General features: G+C 36.1%; 1 protein-coding gene across 5 annotated transcripts in view; it reads left to right on the top strand.

Annotated features, from left to right (window-relative positions):
- Positions 1-17,203, top strand: part of EPHA6 (EPH receptor A6) — a 999,349-nt gene that overhangs the window by 683,536 nt on the left and 298,610 nt on the right. For all 5 annotated transcript variants that reach the window (XM_054248973.2, XM_035283338.3, XM_002761301.7 and 2 more), the window contains 3 exons: positions 6,020-6,128; positions 9,783-9,853; positions 12,844-12,969. In XM_054248973.2, coding sequence (XP_054104948.2) covers positions 6,020-6,128; positions 9,783-9,853; positions 12,844-12,969 — 306 coding nt within the window. The remainder of the gene's footprint in view (positions 1-6,019; positions 6,129-9,782; positions 9,854-12,843; positions 12,970-17,203) is intronic.

Here is a 17,203-nt window from a genome sequence, read left to right as displayed (position 1 = left end):
TGTGATTACATGGGTACCTGGACTAAGAAAATACAGTGGGAGTTGGAGAGGATGAGAAAGAATCTAAGAAACGCTTTAAAAATGTAAGGGACAGGACTGATCAACTTGGAAGGTGAAGGAGAAAACTGGATGAGGGATCAGTCCAAGATTTCTTGCCTGAACACCTCTGAGAATTGGGGTACATGAGAATGGGATGATTTTACCCTCTAGGCAATGGGAAATGTTCTTAATATTTTCAAATGTTATTGTGAAGGATAATTATTTGTCTGTAAAATGTGGATGGATTGTGAAGAGATACTGTGAACAGGCAACCTAATAGCAAATGATGAAACTGTCTACTCCTGTGGGCAGAACCCTAACAGTAGGCTGACTCTGGACTTACAGTTGTAGGAAAATACAAAATCAGGGCTACCCCTACGCTTTCAAGTCCACGTGGCCAAAATGATAACAATATCATCTACAAAATCACAAGTTTGTTCGTCTGGGAGAAACGTTTCCTCACCTTTCGTCTGTATCTCATACTCTTACATCTGCATGAGAATGTGGCGTTGAAAATGTGCAGATTAGTTTGCCTCTATTACGTGTTGCTAAATTCTCATAAGGTTAAGCCAATTCTGATTTCTATACATGACCTGAGAGGAGAATTTTCCTATGTTGGTTGTCAATAAGTTTTACCATGAATTTACTAGGCATCATCAATCCATGGCTTCGTTGAGGTTTATCGTATGCTAAAAAATCTTTTTGGTGAAATGATGAAGACAACTTATTTCACTGAGCAGCGTTTTTGTGAGATGCTTTATTTAAAAATCATGTTAACTACTGTCTTCAATAACTTTAAAAAGATGTTCGGAATGGAAAAGAGTTAACTTTAAAAATCTCTTCCACAGAAAATGACACAGAATACAAATAACAGATTTTACTTTGAAATGTAAATATAAACTAGAATAATCTTGATTACAGGGAGACAAAATCATATGCCTCCCTAGAAGAAAATACTTTGGTTTAAAATAGCCAAACTGCCTTTCCCTCGCACTTTCCTAAAGATACGAAATATCTTTTTTAAGTGTTTAGATTCCAAGTAAAGCATTTCACTTTTTTTCTTGAGACGGAAACAAACCACACTTAATAATGTCGTCACAACTTATGCCAAGCACTGTTGCTCAGTTACAATTTTGCAATTCTTTTTGGAGGATTGCTTCCTCTTAAAGAAGTATACTTCTTTCCAAACCATAGAATGAAATCTGTCATTTTAATATATGTATCTTTGTCCAAGAATACAACCTTGACATTAAACAAAGGATCATTTCCTATCAGCCAGTCACAAATAAATTTTATTTTGCACTATGGATTTCAGTGTGGTTCTTTTTAGGGAGAAGTTTGCTTTCAATAGTAGCTACTTATGTGAGTAAATTATGCATTTTTCTCCTACAAAACTAATGAGAAATAAGCTTCTCCTCAGGATTGAAATAAATGAATGGTTAATGCTATAGACAAGTTTTCATAACAGAAATGTATAGCTATACTGTATTTTTGTAGAATCCATTATAGCTATACTGTATTTTTGTAGAATCCATTTGGTAGATAATTTTATGGTTTGCCCATTTGTTTCTTTACCTAAGTGTCTATTTAAATAAATCAAATTAGTGAGACCTCTAGCCAAGGAGATCATCCTATTCCTCCTCTTCTGCTAACACATTATATTTTCAAAAATTCCCTGTCATCTGACTCAGTGCTAGAGAAACTTATTCTTTCCAACACCTTACAGCTTCCCTTTTGTAACAATAATTACTTTTGTAATTTCTTGTCCAGTGTCTGAGCACAGTAACTGTGTCTGTTTTGGTCATCATTGTGTAGCCTGTGTCTGTGTTAGTGCCTAGCATATAATAGTTGCTCAATAAATATTAATTGAATGAACTAATAGATTCTTAACCTTAGACTCATGTTTCTGAGCTTTATTCTACTCAACTTGGTAAAATGTAGCAGTCTGAATTCCCAGTAGCTTCTACCCCCCCAGCAAACATTGTCTCCAAGCACACAGAATAATTGAATTTTTCTGATTGGTGTTTTGTAAACTGTTTTCGCATACATTGTATAGCTACACTGATGGTAAATCTCCCTCACATATCAAGGGGAGGGTGGCAATGTGGATTACCCCTGACCTTTTCTTACCAGAACCATCCAGTGCAAATAATTATTCAAGCCATTCTCTCAAAGGAATATTTACTACCATGTACGTTGGACACTATATTGGTTTCCTAGGACTGTTACAACATATTATCACAAAGTCGATGGCGTAAAACAATAGATCACAGCTCTGGAGACCAAAAGCATGCTCCATCCAAATGCTCTAAGAGAGGCTCCTTCCTTTTCTCCTCTTGCTTCTGGTGTGTTCATTCTCAGGCTTGCAGGTCGCACACTCCAGTCTCTGCCTTTGCCTTTACGTGTGTCTTTACATGGCCTTCTCCTCTTTGTCTTTTCACTTCTGTCTCTTTTAAGGACACCTGTCATTGGATTTGGGACCACCCGTTAATCCAGGATAATCAATATTCTTAATTACACCTGCAAATTCCTTTTTTGAGGGGAAGGGGAAAGGCTGTCACCATTCACCTCACTATAGATATAATGCTGAATATGGTTCCTGCCCTAGGAAATTTGAAATCAATTGGGAAAGATGTATTATAAAAAGTCATTTCAATAAATTGTGGTAGTTTTATTGGTGGAAATAGTTTAAGAGTCTTGGGGAACATCTGTCTGGAGACCTATCCAAATCTAAACCAGGAAGAAAAAAAAAGTTTTCCAAATGATGAGATATTCATGGAGGAGTGATTAGGAATTGACCAGATTTTAAGAGTTTGGCTCATTCAAGGAATTGGAAGAAATTTAGCATGCTTAGAGAATGTTAAGATGTGTCTGAAGACATATGCTAGGGCTGTTTTTACATACCCTTCATAAAAAGTTAAGGGCCATGTAGTTTATCCTGAAAGGAAGTGAGAGCTCTGTGGTGGACCAACACTATTAGGGTAAAAGGCAAAAATTATCCCTGTCAGGACCAAGGTCCTAATTGTTTTTATTTCATAAGACAAATCTTGTTCTTTCCACTGTTTGATTGCAGTCTGCATGGATAACACAATATCATAGTAGAGTTGCTCTGAAAGATTGTGACAGGAATATTTAATTCAGCATTCTCGTTTTATAGACATGAAGCCAAGTTCAAGCAAGGCTATGATTGCTCTCGGGTAACAAATACAGCTAGATATAGTTAGTGCTTCTGTTAGTAAAATGGTGGTTTAAAGTACTAGCAATAGCATGGGCTTGGAGATCGGCAAATTGAAGTTGGATTGCCAGCTTTCCCTCATACAACATAGGTAACCTTGAGAAAGTCATATCACTGCTCGAACTAGGAATGATAGTATACTTACCTAACAAGACCATGGTGAAGATAAATTCGATAATGAATTGAAGCTCTAAGCCTAGTTTCCTATTAAATAATGACTGCTATTCTTAATGAAGATAATGTTGATGAGGTTTTTATAATCATCCCAGCCTCACAATCTATAGCATTTTACTCCCAGTATAATAGTGTTTTATTAAATACTCTTATTTTCCAGTAAGAGTATTTAACATATTTTATTCTCCACACAGGAGTGTTTAGGGGTCCTAAGTTTAAGACACAATTATGCAGGAATATGCATTTTTCAAAGTGTCATAACAAGATTGTTACCTAGTTAAATTTTTAATCAAAACGAAGTTTATAAATGTAATATAACAGTGTGCAAAAGGAGACATTCATAGAATTAGCAGTATAATCAGTAATTATGTATGTCAAACAACACCTTGTTTTATAACAAAGTAATCTGATTTTCAAAAGGCACCCAATTACAAAATCTCCCTCTGATTTGGACTCAACAAATGATACCTACCTAACTACTGTGAAACGATTCGAAATTCTTGAACTATTCTATATATTTCACAGATAACAGCTTTTAAGTAAATAATGTTCAGTTTGGGTAAATGCCACCTGCTTTATCTTCAAAAAGATAATGTTTTCTAGAACATCTATTGTTACATTTTTGTTATTCAATAACTTTCAGTGAGAAAATGTGACATTTTAGAGCACAACATTCATTCCCATGATATCAGTGCTATTTTGAAGATTAGGAAATCCGGTGAAGAACTAATAAAAGACCTTCAATACATTATTTATTGGATAAGATGCAGCTATTTAACTTGCCTCTTCACAGAGTATGAACAGAAAAAACATTGTAGTAGATTGCTTGACAATGTCTTGATTAAATCATAGTGACTAAAATCTAAAATTTAATAAATTCTTCTTACTAAAACTGAATATAAATGACTTGTTTTTATTTATATTTATATTTCCTTAAAAAAGTATCTAAAATGCTATAACTGGTTTCTTACTGACTTGTCAATAGTGTTTAGGGCTCAGACATTCTGTAGTGGATACGTCATCTTTATGAGAACACTATTGCTCTGGGTATGACTTTGCACGTAGTATACTGCATACTTAATTCCCAGAAAAAGATCGACTTCCGTGGCAGCTGTAAAGTGCTCAAGTTTAACACATTGTTACGGTAGAGACTTCTGCAGTTAGCTTCTCAGTTATATACTTTATTTGATTGTTTTCTCCAATAACTAATGAGATTAATGGATATTATTTATTTTCAGTAGTCAAAATAAAAAAAAAACGGCCGGGCGCGGTGGCTCAAGCCTGTAATCCCAGCACTTTGGGAGGACGAGGCAGGCGGATCATGAGGTCAAGAGATCGAGACCATCCTGGTCAACATGGTTAAACCGTGTCCCTACTAAAAATACAAAAATTAGCTGGGCATGGTGGTGTGCACCTGTAGTCCCAGCTACTTGGGAGGCTGAGGCAGGAGACTTGCTTGAACCCGGGAGGCAGAGGTTGCAGTGAGCCGAGATTGCGCCACTGCACTCCAGCCTGGCGCCTGGCAACAGAGCAAGACTCTGTCTAAAAAATAAATAAATAACAAACAAATAAACAAGTTTAATTTAAGGAATATTAAGAGACTGATTGTTTTTTTAGAATATTGATGATTAAGTGACTTATTATTACAAGTTATGGTAAAAAAAAAGAAGAAGAAAGAAAGAAAAAGGAAGGAAGGAAGGAAGGAAGGAAGGAGACAAAAACCTGAAAGACTGAATTCTTGTTATAGTTCTGTGTGAGCTTCGGCACTTTCTTCAATTTTTCTGTGTTTCTGTTTTCTTATCTCTATTATTAAGCAACTGCCTATTTTACCCATTAAAATTATATTTGATTAAAGCATTATTAATACAAAAAATTAGAAGTGCAAATAAATCAATTGAAATGATATATGTTAAAACTTTCCTGGAAGATTAGTAAAATGTGCAGCTCACGTGATTTTAAGAGACAGTTTTATCAATGAAAGAAAAAACATGTTGCTACCATATGTAATCTGGCCTTCTAAAAAGAAAGCTTTTAAATATCATTTTTCTAATTATTGCTAATTAAACATCTAAGAACACACTGTGTATATCCTCGTGCTGTCCACAACTTCAGTGTTTGAATTGAGCTCTATGAAATATAAAGAACTTCATTCTTAACAGGAATTACATAGTAGTCTTTCTACTCTGTAAAAACAGATAGCAAAACAGTCACCGAAGCCTGGTCTAGTGGCCAAAGTGTTTAGGAGGTACAGTGAGCAGTTACATCACAGAATTCTGTAGCCCATCTGCGGGTTAATTTTACAGCACACTTAATCTTAAATAAGGGATACTAGGAATTTATCTACTTTATTGACCTTTTTTTGAAGCAAGAGGAAAGGTTTATGTTGTGGGTCATGGCCCCAGCTCTTCAGCGCTTCTGGGTTTGCTTCATAGATGTCAAATACTGAAATAAAGACCAAATATACCGGGCTTGGCATTTGTTACTGTATTTTTTAGTATAAACTAGATTGTAAAATGATTTCGATAGTGAAGTGTCACCCAAGGAAATTGTAATATTGTATCTCTGTTTCAGCTTCTGACATGGCAGCAGAACAAGGACAGATCCTCGTGATAGCCACCGCTGCTGTTGGCGGATTCACTCTCCTGGTCATCCTCACTTTATTCTTCTTGATCACTGGGAGGTAACTGAAGCACACCAGATTATTTCCAACATTGGGGAATAACCACTCTTTTTATACACTGCACAGTCAATGCTTTCAGGTATAAGAAAACATGCCTGAGGTGGAGAGCCATCCTGGGAAAACTCAATCGTTAGTTATCTGTGTAACAGGTTTCTGTATATGGAAAGATCCAAAGATGATAAAGGCATTTGAAAGCCGTGAATGACGAATTTATATTCAATAAGTTACTCTGAGTTTTTTCTTTACTATAATCAAATTACACCATAAAAATCATTTTCTTGGAAAAACTAATGTAATGGAATGCCAGAACAATTCATATAAAAACTCTTTGTAATCCTAGTGTTATAGAAATATATTTTTATGAATTAAATATTGAAATTATGTTAGAATTATATTAATTGGTTTTATAAGGCTAATATTTCTATACTTCAGAGTAATATGAATAAAAATATAAAGTAACAGTAAATTCAACGTAGCAAAATACCTAAATTTGGATGCTTTACCCATTGGAAACTTACTTTCTATTTTTACAAAGGTTTGATGTAAAAGTATATTAAAATCATTTAATGTATTTAAAATATATAGTATGATTACCATAGGCCAGGTGCTGATAATATAGAGATGCAAATGAAGATAATATGTGCAAAATTATATGAAAGAATAAATGTTATTTTTTTATTTAACCCATGGAATTTGGCCAAGACTTTTGTCAGAAATCACAACATTTTATCCTCAGATCATTCTAACAAGAAGATAAAATATTCTATCTAGATATCGATAGGGGCACAAAAGAAACCTCAACAGATTTTTTTATAATCTGAAATACACATCTACTGCAGCATTCTACTCTCAAGCTTTAAAACTGGAAAAGAACGTCAGCCAAACAATACACACCCTTGTAGACTCCAGCTAAAGTACAGCAACCCTGCCAGAAAACCTTGGCACCTCAGAAATAGCTGAAAATAACAAATAGCTACCTTCAATGAACCAAAAGCACCATTTGTTTTTAAAACTCCACTTAGAGACCAATATTTTGTTAAAATTTAATCTACTTAAAATGACAGAGGATATGCATGTATGAAAAATTGTTCACAATTTTGACAGCACACTAAAAGGTAAAGAACTTAACAGTTACTTTGCGTGTATCAAGTGTGTCTCTGACCAATAAGAGTGCATTAGGTTTCGCTGTAACAAACTTCCTTTTATAAGTTTACCAAGGAAGAAAGCAGCATGAGTATTCTAAAGTGGCTGAGTTAAAAACAATGACTTTATTTGTGAAATTAAATGGAAAGAAGGCACTTTACAACAACGTTTACTTAACTTTTTATGTACATAAACAGATATAGTAATAGTCTTAGAACTAAGAGAGAGTATCTGGGGTCCTCTTGTTTTTGGGGGCGATTAGCTGATAGAATAATTCTAGCTACAGTAACAAGGAAAAAACAGACATGAAAGAATTCAGGAAATAATGATAAATTCATCTTAATAAAAGTACTAATTTGGGTACAACATGTGGCACCATCAGCCACTGTTGTCCAGCATTCCCCTAGGACTCTTTTCCTTTATTTTTAGGGCTGACCTCTGACAGCTGTTTGCCATAATCAGAACTTTGATATAGCTCACCTTTTATAGTGGACAGAAAGCAAATTTTGGAATCTGTAAACCAATTAACCATTAAGTTGAAGATGAAATATTCAACACTGCAGCTTATCAAACATGGCCGACAAAATTTTGAATCGCTAGCAGGAGTCGGCTGGTTATAACAAATAAACAAAATCCCTATACATCTTGGTGGAAGTCTAAGTTTTCTGAAAAAGATTAAAATTATTCCCATATTATTTAGGACTCTTGCAAAGAGGGGAATTAAAAGACAGTATGGTTAGGGAAGGAGAAAAAAAGAAAGAAGAAAGAAAGACAGAGAGATGGAGAGAGGGCAGGAAGGAAGGAAGTTTCAGTGAGGGTTATGGTTCAACTTTAAAGAAGAAAGGGAATAAGGAAAATAAAATTATTTTGTTATATGTAGAGGCACAATGACAATTTGGTTAAGTAGAGAAAATCAAATTGCCAGTACTTTAGCATTACTACATGTTTAGCAAACTTTTTTAGGAAAACATTAAATAGAAGAATAAACCTTGCTGTATATTCCTTACCCTCCATATCATTAATGCTACCCATGCATTTTGAATTGGGGACACTGACATCTTTATAATACTCTAATTATCATGCATTTGCATACAATTTAAACACAATTTGCTTTGGAGTTCAGAGAGTTTTATTTGAGTATAATGTACTTATTTAAGTCCCATTGTACTTTAAGGAGATCTTAATTCCAAAGACACAAATTATATCATGTAACTATACTGTGATAAATTAGGTATGATGGTTGATTTTGATTCTGAAATAGTTTCATTTTCCATTTTGAAAGTTTCTTTGAAGAAGGGAGTAATTTTTTAAATGTATCCGTATCACCCACAATAGAAAAAAAAAATCCTCTGGAAGTTTATTTAAAATAAATTTAATAGTGATTCACTATCTTGCAAAATTGGATGCAGTTATATATATCTTGTAGAACATAAGTTAAGGCCTTGTTTTCTCTTAGAGTATTTCAATAAACAATGATTTAAATAGCACATACACACGTGGAAAAGCATTTCATTAAGACATCAGAAAATATTTCATTAACACATAGATATGACAAACACAAAAGAAAACATTTCCATCTTTGCAGGCTAAATAAGTAAGGCCTAATAAACTTGAGGGGTGGTCTCAAATGTTATCTTTATGTGGGATTCCTGGAGCAGACCGGAAATACTACTTAAAAGGAGAATTTAATGATGAAGAAAAATGTGTGCTAAGTTATTTACAGCTTTCAGTTTCTATGTTCGCCAATTTACATGTTAACATTCCATGCACTGAAGAGAACAATTTCGGTTACATAAAATAGAAAAAAATATGTTTTGAAGTATCACTTAAACACTTTGGTAGAGGAGCATTCAATGGAAAATATCCTATGAAAACTGTAAGATAATTCTGAATAAATACTCAGCTTGCCCTAGAATTTGAGGCAGAATTCCCATTGAAAGATTGAATTGTGTAACACAGATATACTTTGTTTAGCCATTGGAAATTTGATAAGCCATCAAATCATGTGAATGTTGAAGAATTCACTCATACTGAAGAACTCATGAGAGCATGGTTATCTAGAGAGAGAATAGAACATGCCTCAAATTCCAAATATTAAAAATTATAACTGTTGAACCATGCTGCTATTTAGCAATTAAAATGGAAGACATTTGTATACATTTCTGAAATTCTGATTCAAAACATTTTTTTATTTTGACTTTTATTTATTTATTTATTTATTTATTCACCAACTCTAGCTATTAGTAGTCATATAAAGGATGGCAAGGGGCAGATTATTAAATATTTTCTAAGACTCCTGTCCTTTGAATCCATTGACTTCACAGTACTTTATTCTAGGGCTAATTTCAGTGTACATAAGAAACCTTCTACAGAATATTTTGACATTATAAAGATATTTTTAAAGTGGTCTTTATGACAAGAACTTTGTTCCTGGATTATATGTATTTTAATTGGTTTTGGTTTGTGTCCAGCGTACTTCCTAAAACAAGTTTCTTTTTGTCTTTTTAAAAGATGTCAATGGTACATAAAAGCCAAGATGAAGTCAGAAGAGAAGAGAAGAAACCACTTGCAGAATGGGCAGTGTAAGTAGCACAGTGACTTTCTTCCGCTTTGTTTACTGTTCCAGCACTTCCGGAGTTTATTCGAACTGTATCTATTGAGTTGAGAAAAAAAGAATAAAAAAACACTTCCAGCCTTTTAGCATTAACATTTTCATCCGGTTTCCAGGTTTGTTGGTGAAAGTTGCACCTGCTTCTCATTAAATAACATTACCTTGTTCCTAATTCTGCTTGCTGGAAAACAGACTGAATTTCCTAAAAATAATAGTTGACTGACTTTATCAAGTTATTTACCACTCACAATGGCTTCAGAACATGAGTTGGTTTTATCTAGTGGAGCATTAGACATAAAAATAAATATTAAGGAATCTTTATTCCTTCTTGTGCAGACTGTCTTTTAAATATATAACAAATCAATTTACAATTCATTAACACTAAAAAAGAATATCAGCTCTTTAACTCTTAGAATATGTATGAAATCCTTGAGCTGACTACAAGGTTATATTCATTTGAGAGATCTTTTCCCAAGCAACCTATAATTACCACTATAGTTGGTTTGATAATTGACAACCTCTCCTCCTCAACACCCACCTCCACCTCCAGTTCCAAATTGCAAACTACTTTATCAAGACAGTTTTTCTATTGTGAGACACTGAATTAACAAGAAAGGGATGTTCTGTAATTAACCACAGGATAGAGATAATGTGCGAGGCCACTTCACTGTTTAAATTTCTCTTTTCTTTCGAATTGAGCAAAACATAATAAAGGACGTTTCAATCTATACCACCCTCCAGGAGAGGGAAAGGATTTAAGTGAGGAACGTTTACACAGTAAGTCTGAGTCTCAGGGCACTGGCACAGCTGAGAGAACTGACGTCTGGCAAGGGATAACGTGGAAAGGCTGTAAACAGATTACAGAAACCTGGATCCGGCACCTGGGCTGATGACTTCTGCTGGGCAACCTTCAGATTCACTGCAGGACATTTGGTACTGATATGCAGAGGGAAAAGGTGCTCCTGAGGCATTTATTATCTGTTTTCCAAGAAGCAGGTTAGCATAAACCAAACCAGATGGGCCCAGCACGAAGCAATGAAAATAACTCGAGCCAGCCAAGGAGGTAGAAGAAACTTAACATGCTGGTGTTTAAGAAGACTGTGTTAAGTTAAATTAGTAACCAGGTATTCAAAGCTCAAGTTGTTTGGTTGTTGTTTTTTTTCCTCTTTACTACACATATCATGTTTGTAAGAAAAAAAATGTGATATTTACTGATCTTATTCTTTAGAAATGTGCACTACCTCAGGTAATTGAATAGTTCAATAGTGAAAACCACATGAATTAATAAACGATGCTTGTTATCTGTGGCTAACATACCATTATCAACATGAGCACATCTGAATACATACCCCTAATGATTAGTAGTGGCTACTAGCTTTGAGGTTATAGAACTGAGTCTGAAATCATAATTCTACTAAGTTACAAAAATATCATATGGAATATAAGAGAGGTACAGACTATCTGTTCTTTTCTCCAATGTAAACTTTGAGAAGAAAATCATGGCGTGTGAAAATTAGTGTCAGGTCTAGGTGTACCTGGAAATATGCTTTTCTTGTGCTATTTTGAGAAATACTGATTTTCTCATGGTGCACATGCAGCACTAAGAAGACAGAAGACAAAATGTAAATACAGGCAACGGGCATAAAAGGACTAATGAAGCGAATTGTTGCTGATACTGGGCATTTCAGCACTTCCTCTGAACTTTAGTACCTTTGGTTTGTTTTCTTTTGATGTTTTTTGGTTTTGCAAGGGCATGTTTCTAAGGAGATTCAAACAACAGTCAACACTGGGTATTATACGGTTTTCAAAATCTGAGAAGCAACAAAACCAAATGCCATCCACTCTGCCAAAAATTTCACATCGGTCTTTTAATCCCTACTAGTTTGTATTCTATAAAGGCTCCTTGTGTGATTATTACCTGTAAAACCATACCTAAGATATTGGAAAGACAGATATATAAGAAAAGACCTCCTGTCTAGTGATCTAAAATGGAAAATGGAAATTAAAGGGCCAGCTTGGCAGCTTGTGCCTGTAGTCCCAGCTACTCAGGAGGCTGAGGCAGGAGGATCACTAGAGCTCAGGAATTCAAGGCCAGCCTGGATGACATAGCAAGATACCATTTTTCTAACAAAAAGAAGATAAATAAATAAATGAGCCAAACTGAGGGATATTCATAGAGGCAATTTATGCCTTCTTCAGATACTCACAAATGAGCATACAGCCACACATTCGTGTTTTCCAGCCATCCCTTGTCATCATCCTGCCTGCCTGTGGGCTGTGAGCACAGCATTCCCACCAATACAGCTGAACAGATGTACAACCAATAATTAGATTCTGGCCCTTGATCCCCATTTTCCCACCGGGATAGACAAGCTGATCCTTTTCAGGGCTACTGCAGTCAGGCCATGGAAGCCACTCCAAGAATAAAGAGAATGTTCTTTATCCCTACTGGCCTTTCTTGTTCCTATGCCACAGAGTCAGTACTGCTTGAGAATTTCTGGAAGAGGGGAGACCACAGGAATAGGGGATGAGTTCATACAACCTAGTGCCGTAGAGTACAAAGCGTTCAGGAGGGAACCTAATGGGCTTCCTTGTTCTGGAGGGAGGTTTATCCCTCATTTTCCCCCCTCCCTGAGCTGGAGCGGATGTGGAATGTATTGGAAGTTTAGTGAACAGCTGATGAAACGTTTTACAGAAATATGTGACATATGTATTTTGGAACCTGTCAGCTCACTTTCTAGGAATCCACCAATTCACTCTGCATTAACAGTGAGGTAAATCAATGTTTGACCCTCGTAGTCAAAGCTTTAATATGGGCAGAGGGTGGGACAGGAAGAAAAGAGAGAGTTTAAATTGCTCATAAGACTGACTGCTTCAGTATGTCGTTCCCATTTTAAACGTTCACAGGACGTAGACTACTGAGATGCTCCAACGAAATCAATCTTTCCGTTCTTGTTGCAGTGCGCTTCCCGGGAATTAAAACTTACATTGATCCAGATACCTATGAAGACCCGTCCCTAGCAGTCCATGAATTTGCAAAGGAGATTGATCCCTCCAGAATTCGCATTGAGAGAGTCATTGGGGCAGGTACTGTCAAATCTACACTTCTGAACAAAAGATTCCCTAATTGTTTTGTAACTGATTTATCAACATATTATCTTAAATCTTAGGTTTTAGTCCTGGAAAAGTTTTAACAAAAGAGAGGTAAAGTTACCTTGTATTTATTTGTTTTGTTTTGTTTTAGGTATACTAAGTGTTCATCTTGTTGCCAAAGGAGAAAATTCACAAAAGTTACTTTTAATGTTCTATAGTATTTTTTTATAATGAAGATAAATTACAATGAAACTAGAGTTTTCAGGAGTTTGTCATAAGGTTACAGATTTACTCAAGCCCCCACATCTATAGACATATACTGTAATCAAAATAGTATTTATAATGATGACCATGAGCCTCTGCAAGACACAGAAATGTCCTGAGAATCACCACAGGTAAAATTTGGTTCATTGCAGCTTTATGTCATTTTAATGCAAACTAATAATTCTCCCTATGTAGAATTTTCCGATACTCAAGACAGTTGATGATTCAACTAGTCAGAATAAATACAAATTTTTTTGCAAATCAGCCCACAGGAATTTATGCTACACATTAGTTAGGGCAGAGGCTAAGCCAATGTAACAGTCTCCAGAATACAGATTTATTCCTCTTTTGGATGCTTGACCCAAGGTGAATAGTCCATGCTGGCCAAGGAGCTCTCCTTCAGGGGATCTTGCAAGGCCCAAGTTCCTTCTGTTCTTGGCTCTGCCTTCCCCTAGCATGCCATCCTCCTCTAAATGACCAAAGCTAGGTCGCCAGTACATCTGCCTTCCTGCCCGTGAGAGGGAAAAGGAAATAGTTCAGACTCTCTGGTTTTGGCCTTAAGGCAATAACCTGAAACTTCCAAAAAGAGGATTCACAGCTCAGCGGTCCAAATAACAATAACATGGACACACTTAAGTGCTAGAGAGTTTGGAAATTGAATTGCCGATGGCTGCCGCATGCAGCTAAAAGCATACGTGTATGTGGAGAGGCTGTTTTCCTAAAATACAGAAGGGAGACTCAATCTTGATGGGGAGACCTCTTGATAGGTCTCCTCTAGATGCAGCCAAAAGCATACGTGTATGTGGAGAGGCTGTTTTCCTAAAATACAGAAAGGAGACTCGATCTTGATGGGGAGATCTCTTGATAGGTCTCCTCTAGATGCTGGGAATCTGTTTAATCCTTTGAAAAGCACAGAACAGATGCAAGCATGGCCCTTCCAGTCAGGTGTCATGTCTTTACAAAGGCCAAAAGAAAGCAGCTGATGATCCTCTATCTCTTTCAAATCCCCTTTTCCCCCAGAAGGACAAACCACATAATTTGCAGGGCCCAGAACACATTGAAAAATACAGAATCTCTTGTTAAAAATTTGATAGGAATTTCAAGAAAGTGACAGCAGAGAACTAAATCAACTACAGGGCACATCTAAACTCAAGACTCGATGTGACTGCACAGTCACATACTCATGAAGCTAGTCCTGTTTCCCAGGTAGGCAGAGAAGTAGAACTACCTCAAGAGTTTCAGGCACGTTTGCAGAGCATTCTTCCCGGTTCACTTCATTCCCATGTACAGTGGATCACCTTGTCTCCTGCATGGCTGGGTCTCCTTCCGAAAGCTGCCACAGGGGTCTCTATGTTCATAATCTATGTTCTCAGCTAAAGAAGCTTCCTGATCAGAAAGACTAAGAACCTGAAATGGAACAGATTCTCTATCTTCTTCTGCCGAACAAGCATCACATCAGCAGGCATAATTGAGAGGAGTGACTGAATTATATTCGTCTGGCTTTGGAGTTTGTTTTCTTAAGACAGCAGAGGGATAGAGAAGAGAGGAGGTCGAATAATCTCCATTGCACATGACGTCTGGCTTTCTTCCTCTTGCCCCTGAGAAAAACTGATACGTCTTTGTATACTGCCTGTTCAATACTCACGTAGGCACACTAGAAGCATTTTCTGTTTCGGCCCTTTGTGCTACAACGTAACTAAATGCCAGTGTCTGAATCATAATATTGAGAGGTAAAGTCAAGTATCTGAAGTATAAACAATAATTAGAAATTAAACGTTTCTTTCATTTTTGGATTTTTTTAGCTAAAATAAAAATTTTTCTCCTAAACAAATATAATGGATACTGCAAACGCCAAAAATAACTACTAAAGAGATGATTTTAATATCAGTTTTCTACCTGCTGCGCCCAAACTCTAATAAGTCATAATGAGGTTTATCTCATTTGGCAAAGACGGACTATCTAAACCACGTAGTTACTTCTGTAGATTGATGCCTCTTTTTAAATCTTGATTCATCTTTGATGGTTTCAGCTTTCAAATAATATACTAAGGGTCCTTTTACTATCTATATTCAGAAAAATCACGGAAATAAAACTGGTTTGTGAAACAAAAGTATTACAACCTCACTTGCCTCTTTGTGCCCCTGGCCAACGCTGCTCTGGTAATTTATTCCTTTAGATAACAGTTTTAGCCCTTTTTATGCTGCTGTAATAGAACACCTCACATTGGGTAATTTTTGGCTGAAGGTTCTGGCGGCTGAAGTCAAGTTAGAGGGGCTGCATCTGGTGAGTGTCTTCCTGCTGCACCATAACCTGGTGGAAAGCATCACATGAGTGAGGGAGAGGAAAAGAGGACGGAACTCCCCCTTTTATAATGAGCCTGCTGCATTAAAATAGTCATGAAGGCTGAGCCTCGTGATCTGATTTCCTCCTCAAGGTCCCGCCTCTAAACACTGTTGTATTAAAGATTAAGTTTCCAATATGTGCACTTCAGTGAACACAGTCAAATCATAGCAGTCATGTCTCTAAAACTTTATTTTTGTGATGTGTGAAGTGTGAACGTTTCCCATAGCAGCAGTGTGGACAAAACACTGTTCAAATTGAGGAAGAACCGGTCGTTATGTAACATCTGTGCTCCACTGGTTACATTCCCCGTTTGTAACTGTAAATACTGTCTTGGATCGTCTTGTAGCCTTTATTTTCTTTCCCCAGCTGTTGGTTGTTCCTTCTCAGACTCTATTCCTTCATCATCTCTGACCATTAGGTCGACCCCTTGGAAATGTAATTAAATGGCGTAAGTGGTAGCCTAGATGCTGGACAGAGCTGAAGTGGGGTGGAGAAGATGGGAGAGGCCAGATGCCAGCTCCTGACAACTGTCAAGAGCAGGCAGAATTAATGCACTGACAGTAGGAAGAGCAAAAATACTTAGATTCACAGCTCATTGCTGAGGAAAAATAAACCAAACCTCCATCTCTTACAGATGCAAGACACGCATGGAAAGCAACAGTTAAGATTACTTTTCAGATTTCTAGTTGGAAAAGCACAATATAAAATCATTAAATATTTCTTAAATGAGTTATAAAAATAAAAGTAAAACAGCCACATTAACATTTTCACAAAAAAGCATCACATCACACCTAACCCATCACGTTCACTGAGCAACGTTTGCTAATATTTACTTTAAAAAGGTAATGTGCCACTTAATCTTTTTATATTAAATCACTATACTTATTAGACATATATATATATATTCACACTGTCTTCCTAAATCTTTGACCTGAGATTTTAAACTAGTAACCATCAAAATACTGTACAACTAAACCATAAAAATTTTTCTGTACATATATCCTTAACATTCCCCATCTTTCCCTATAAGTTTCACTGTTTTTATGAGTTTTCTGGGGTACTTTTTGTGTGTATATATCAATGTTCTATTTAACAGTGGCAGCTTATCTTTGTTCATCAGTAAAGACCTCAATTTCCATGAAAATGCACATTTCCATTTAAATAAAGTGAGCGGCTCTGTTGCATAGGAGACTATCAAGATCATCTATCTCCTTTGACTTTTTTGCATTATAAAATGAAATTCTGTGTGCAGAGGACTGTAAAACAGAAATTCTCAGGCCAAAAGAGCTAAGTCAGATTAGGGGAGAATCATTATTTTATACATATCTAGCAAGATAATGAGAAAACTGCTAAACAATTTTAATCATGGTCTGGAAAAGGTCATTGAAAGGCTGTCCCTCTTTGAGGGCACTACTGAACCTAAACCAGTAGAAGAAAAGCTTGCCCGGCAGAGTATAATTTTGAAACATTATTCCATTGAAAAAAAATCATTCTTGCGTCTCTAAGCTCATAGGGCACCTCTTAAATGTGACCTTCCCTCTTTTCCTGGTCTCAACGGAAATACATAATATCTTCCTGTCATTCATATTCTATCCCTTTATCTACACAAAACTCATTACTG

This window comes from Callithrix jacchus, chromosome 21 (genome assembly GCF_049354715.1).
Source record: "Callithrix jacchus isolate 240 chromosome 21, calJac240_pri, whole genome shotgun sequence".
Lineage (NCBI taxonomy): Eukaryota > Metazoa > Chordata > Mammalia > Primates > Cebidae > Callithrix > Callithrix jacchus.
This window is presented reverse-complemented; position numbering and strand designations above follow the sequence as displayed.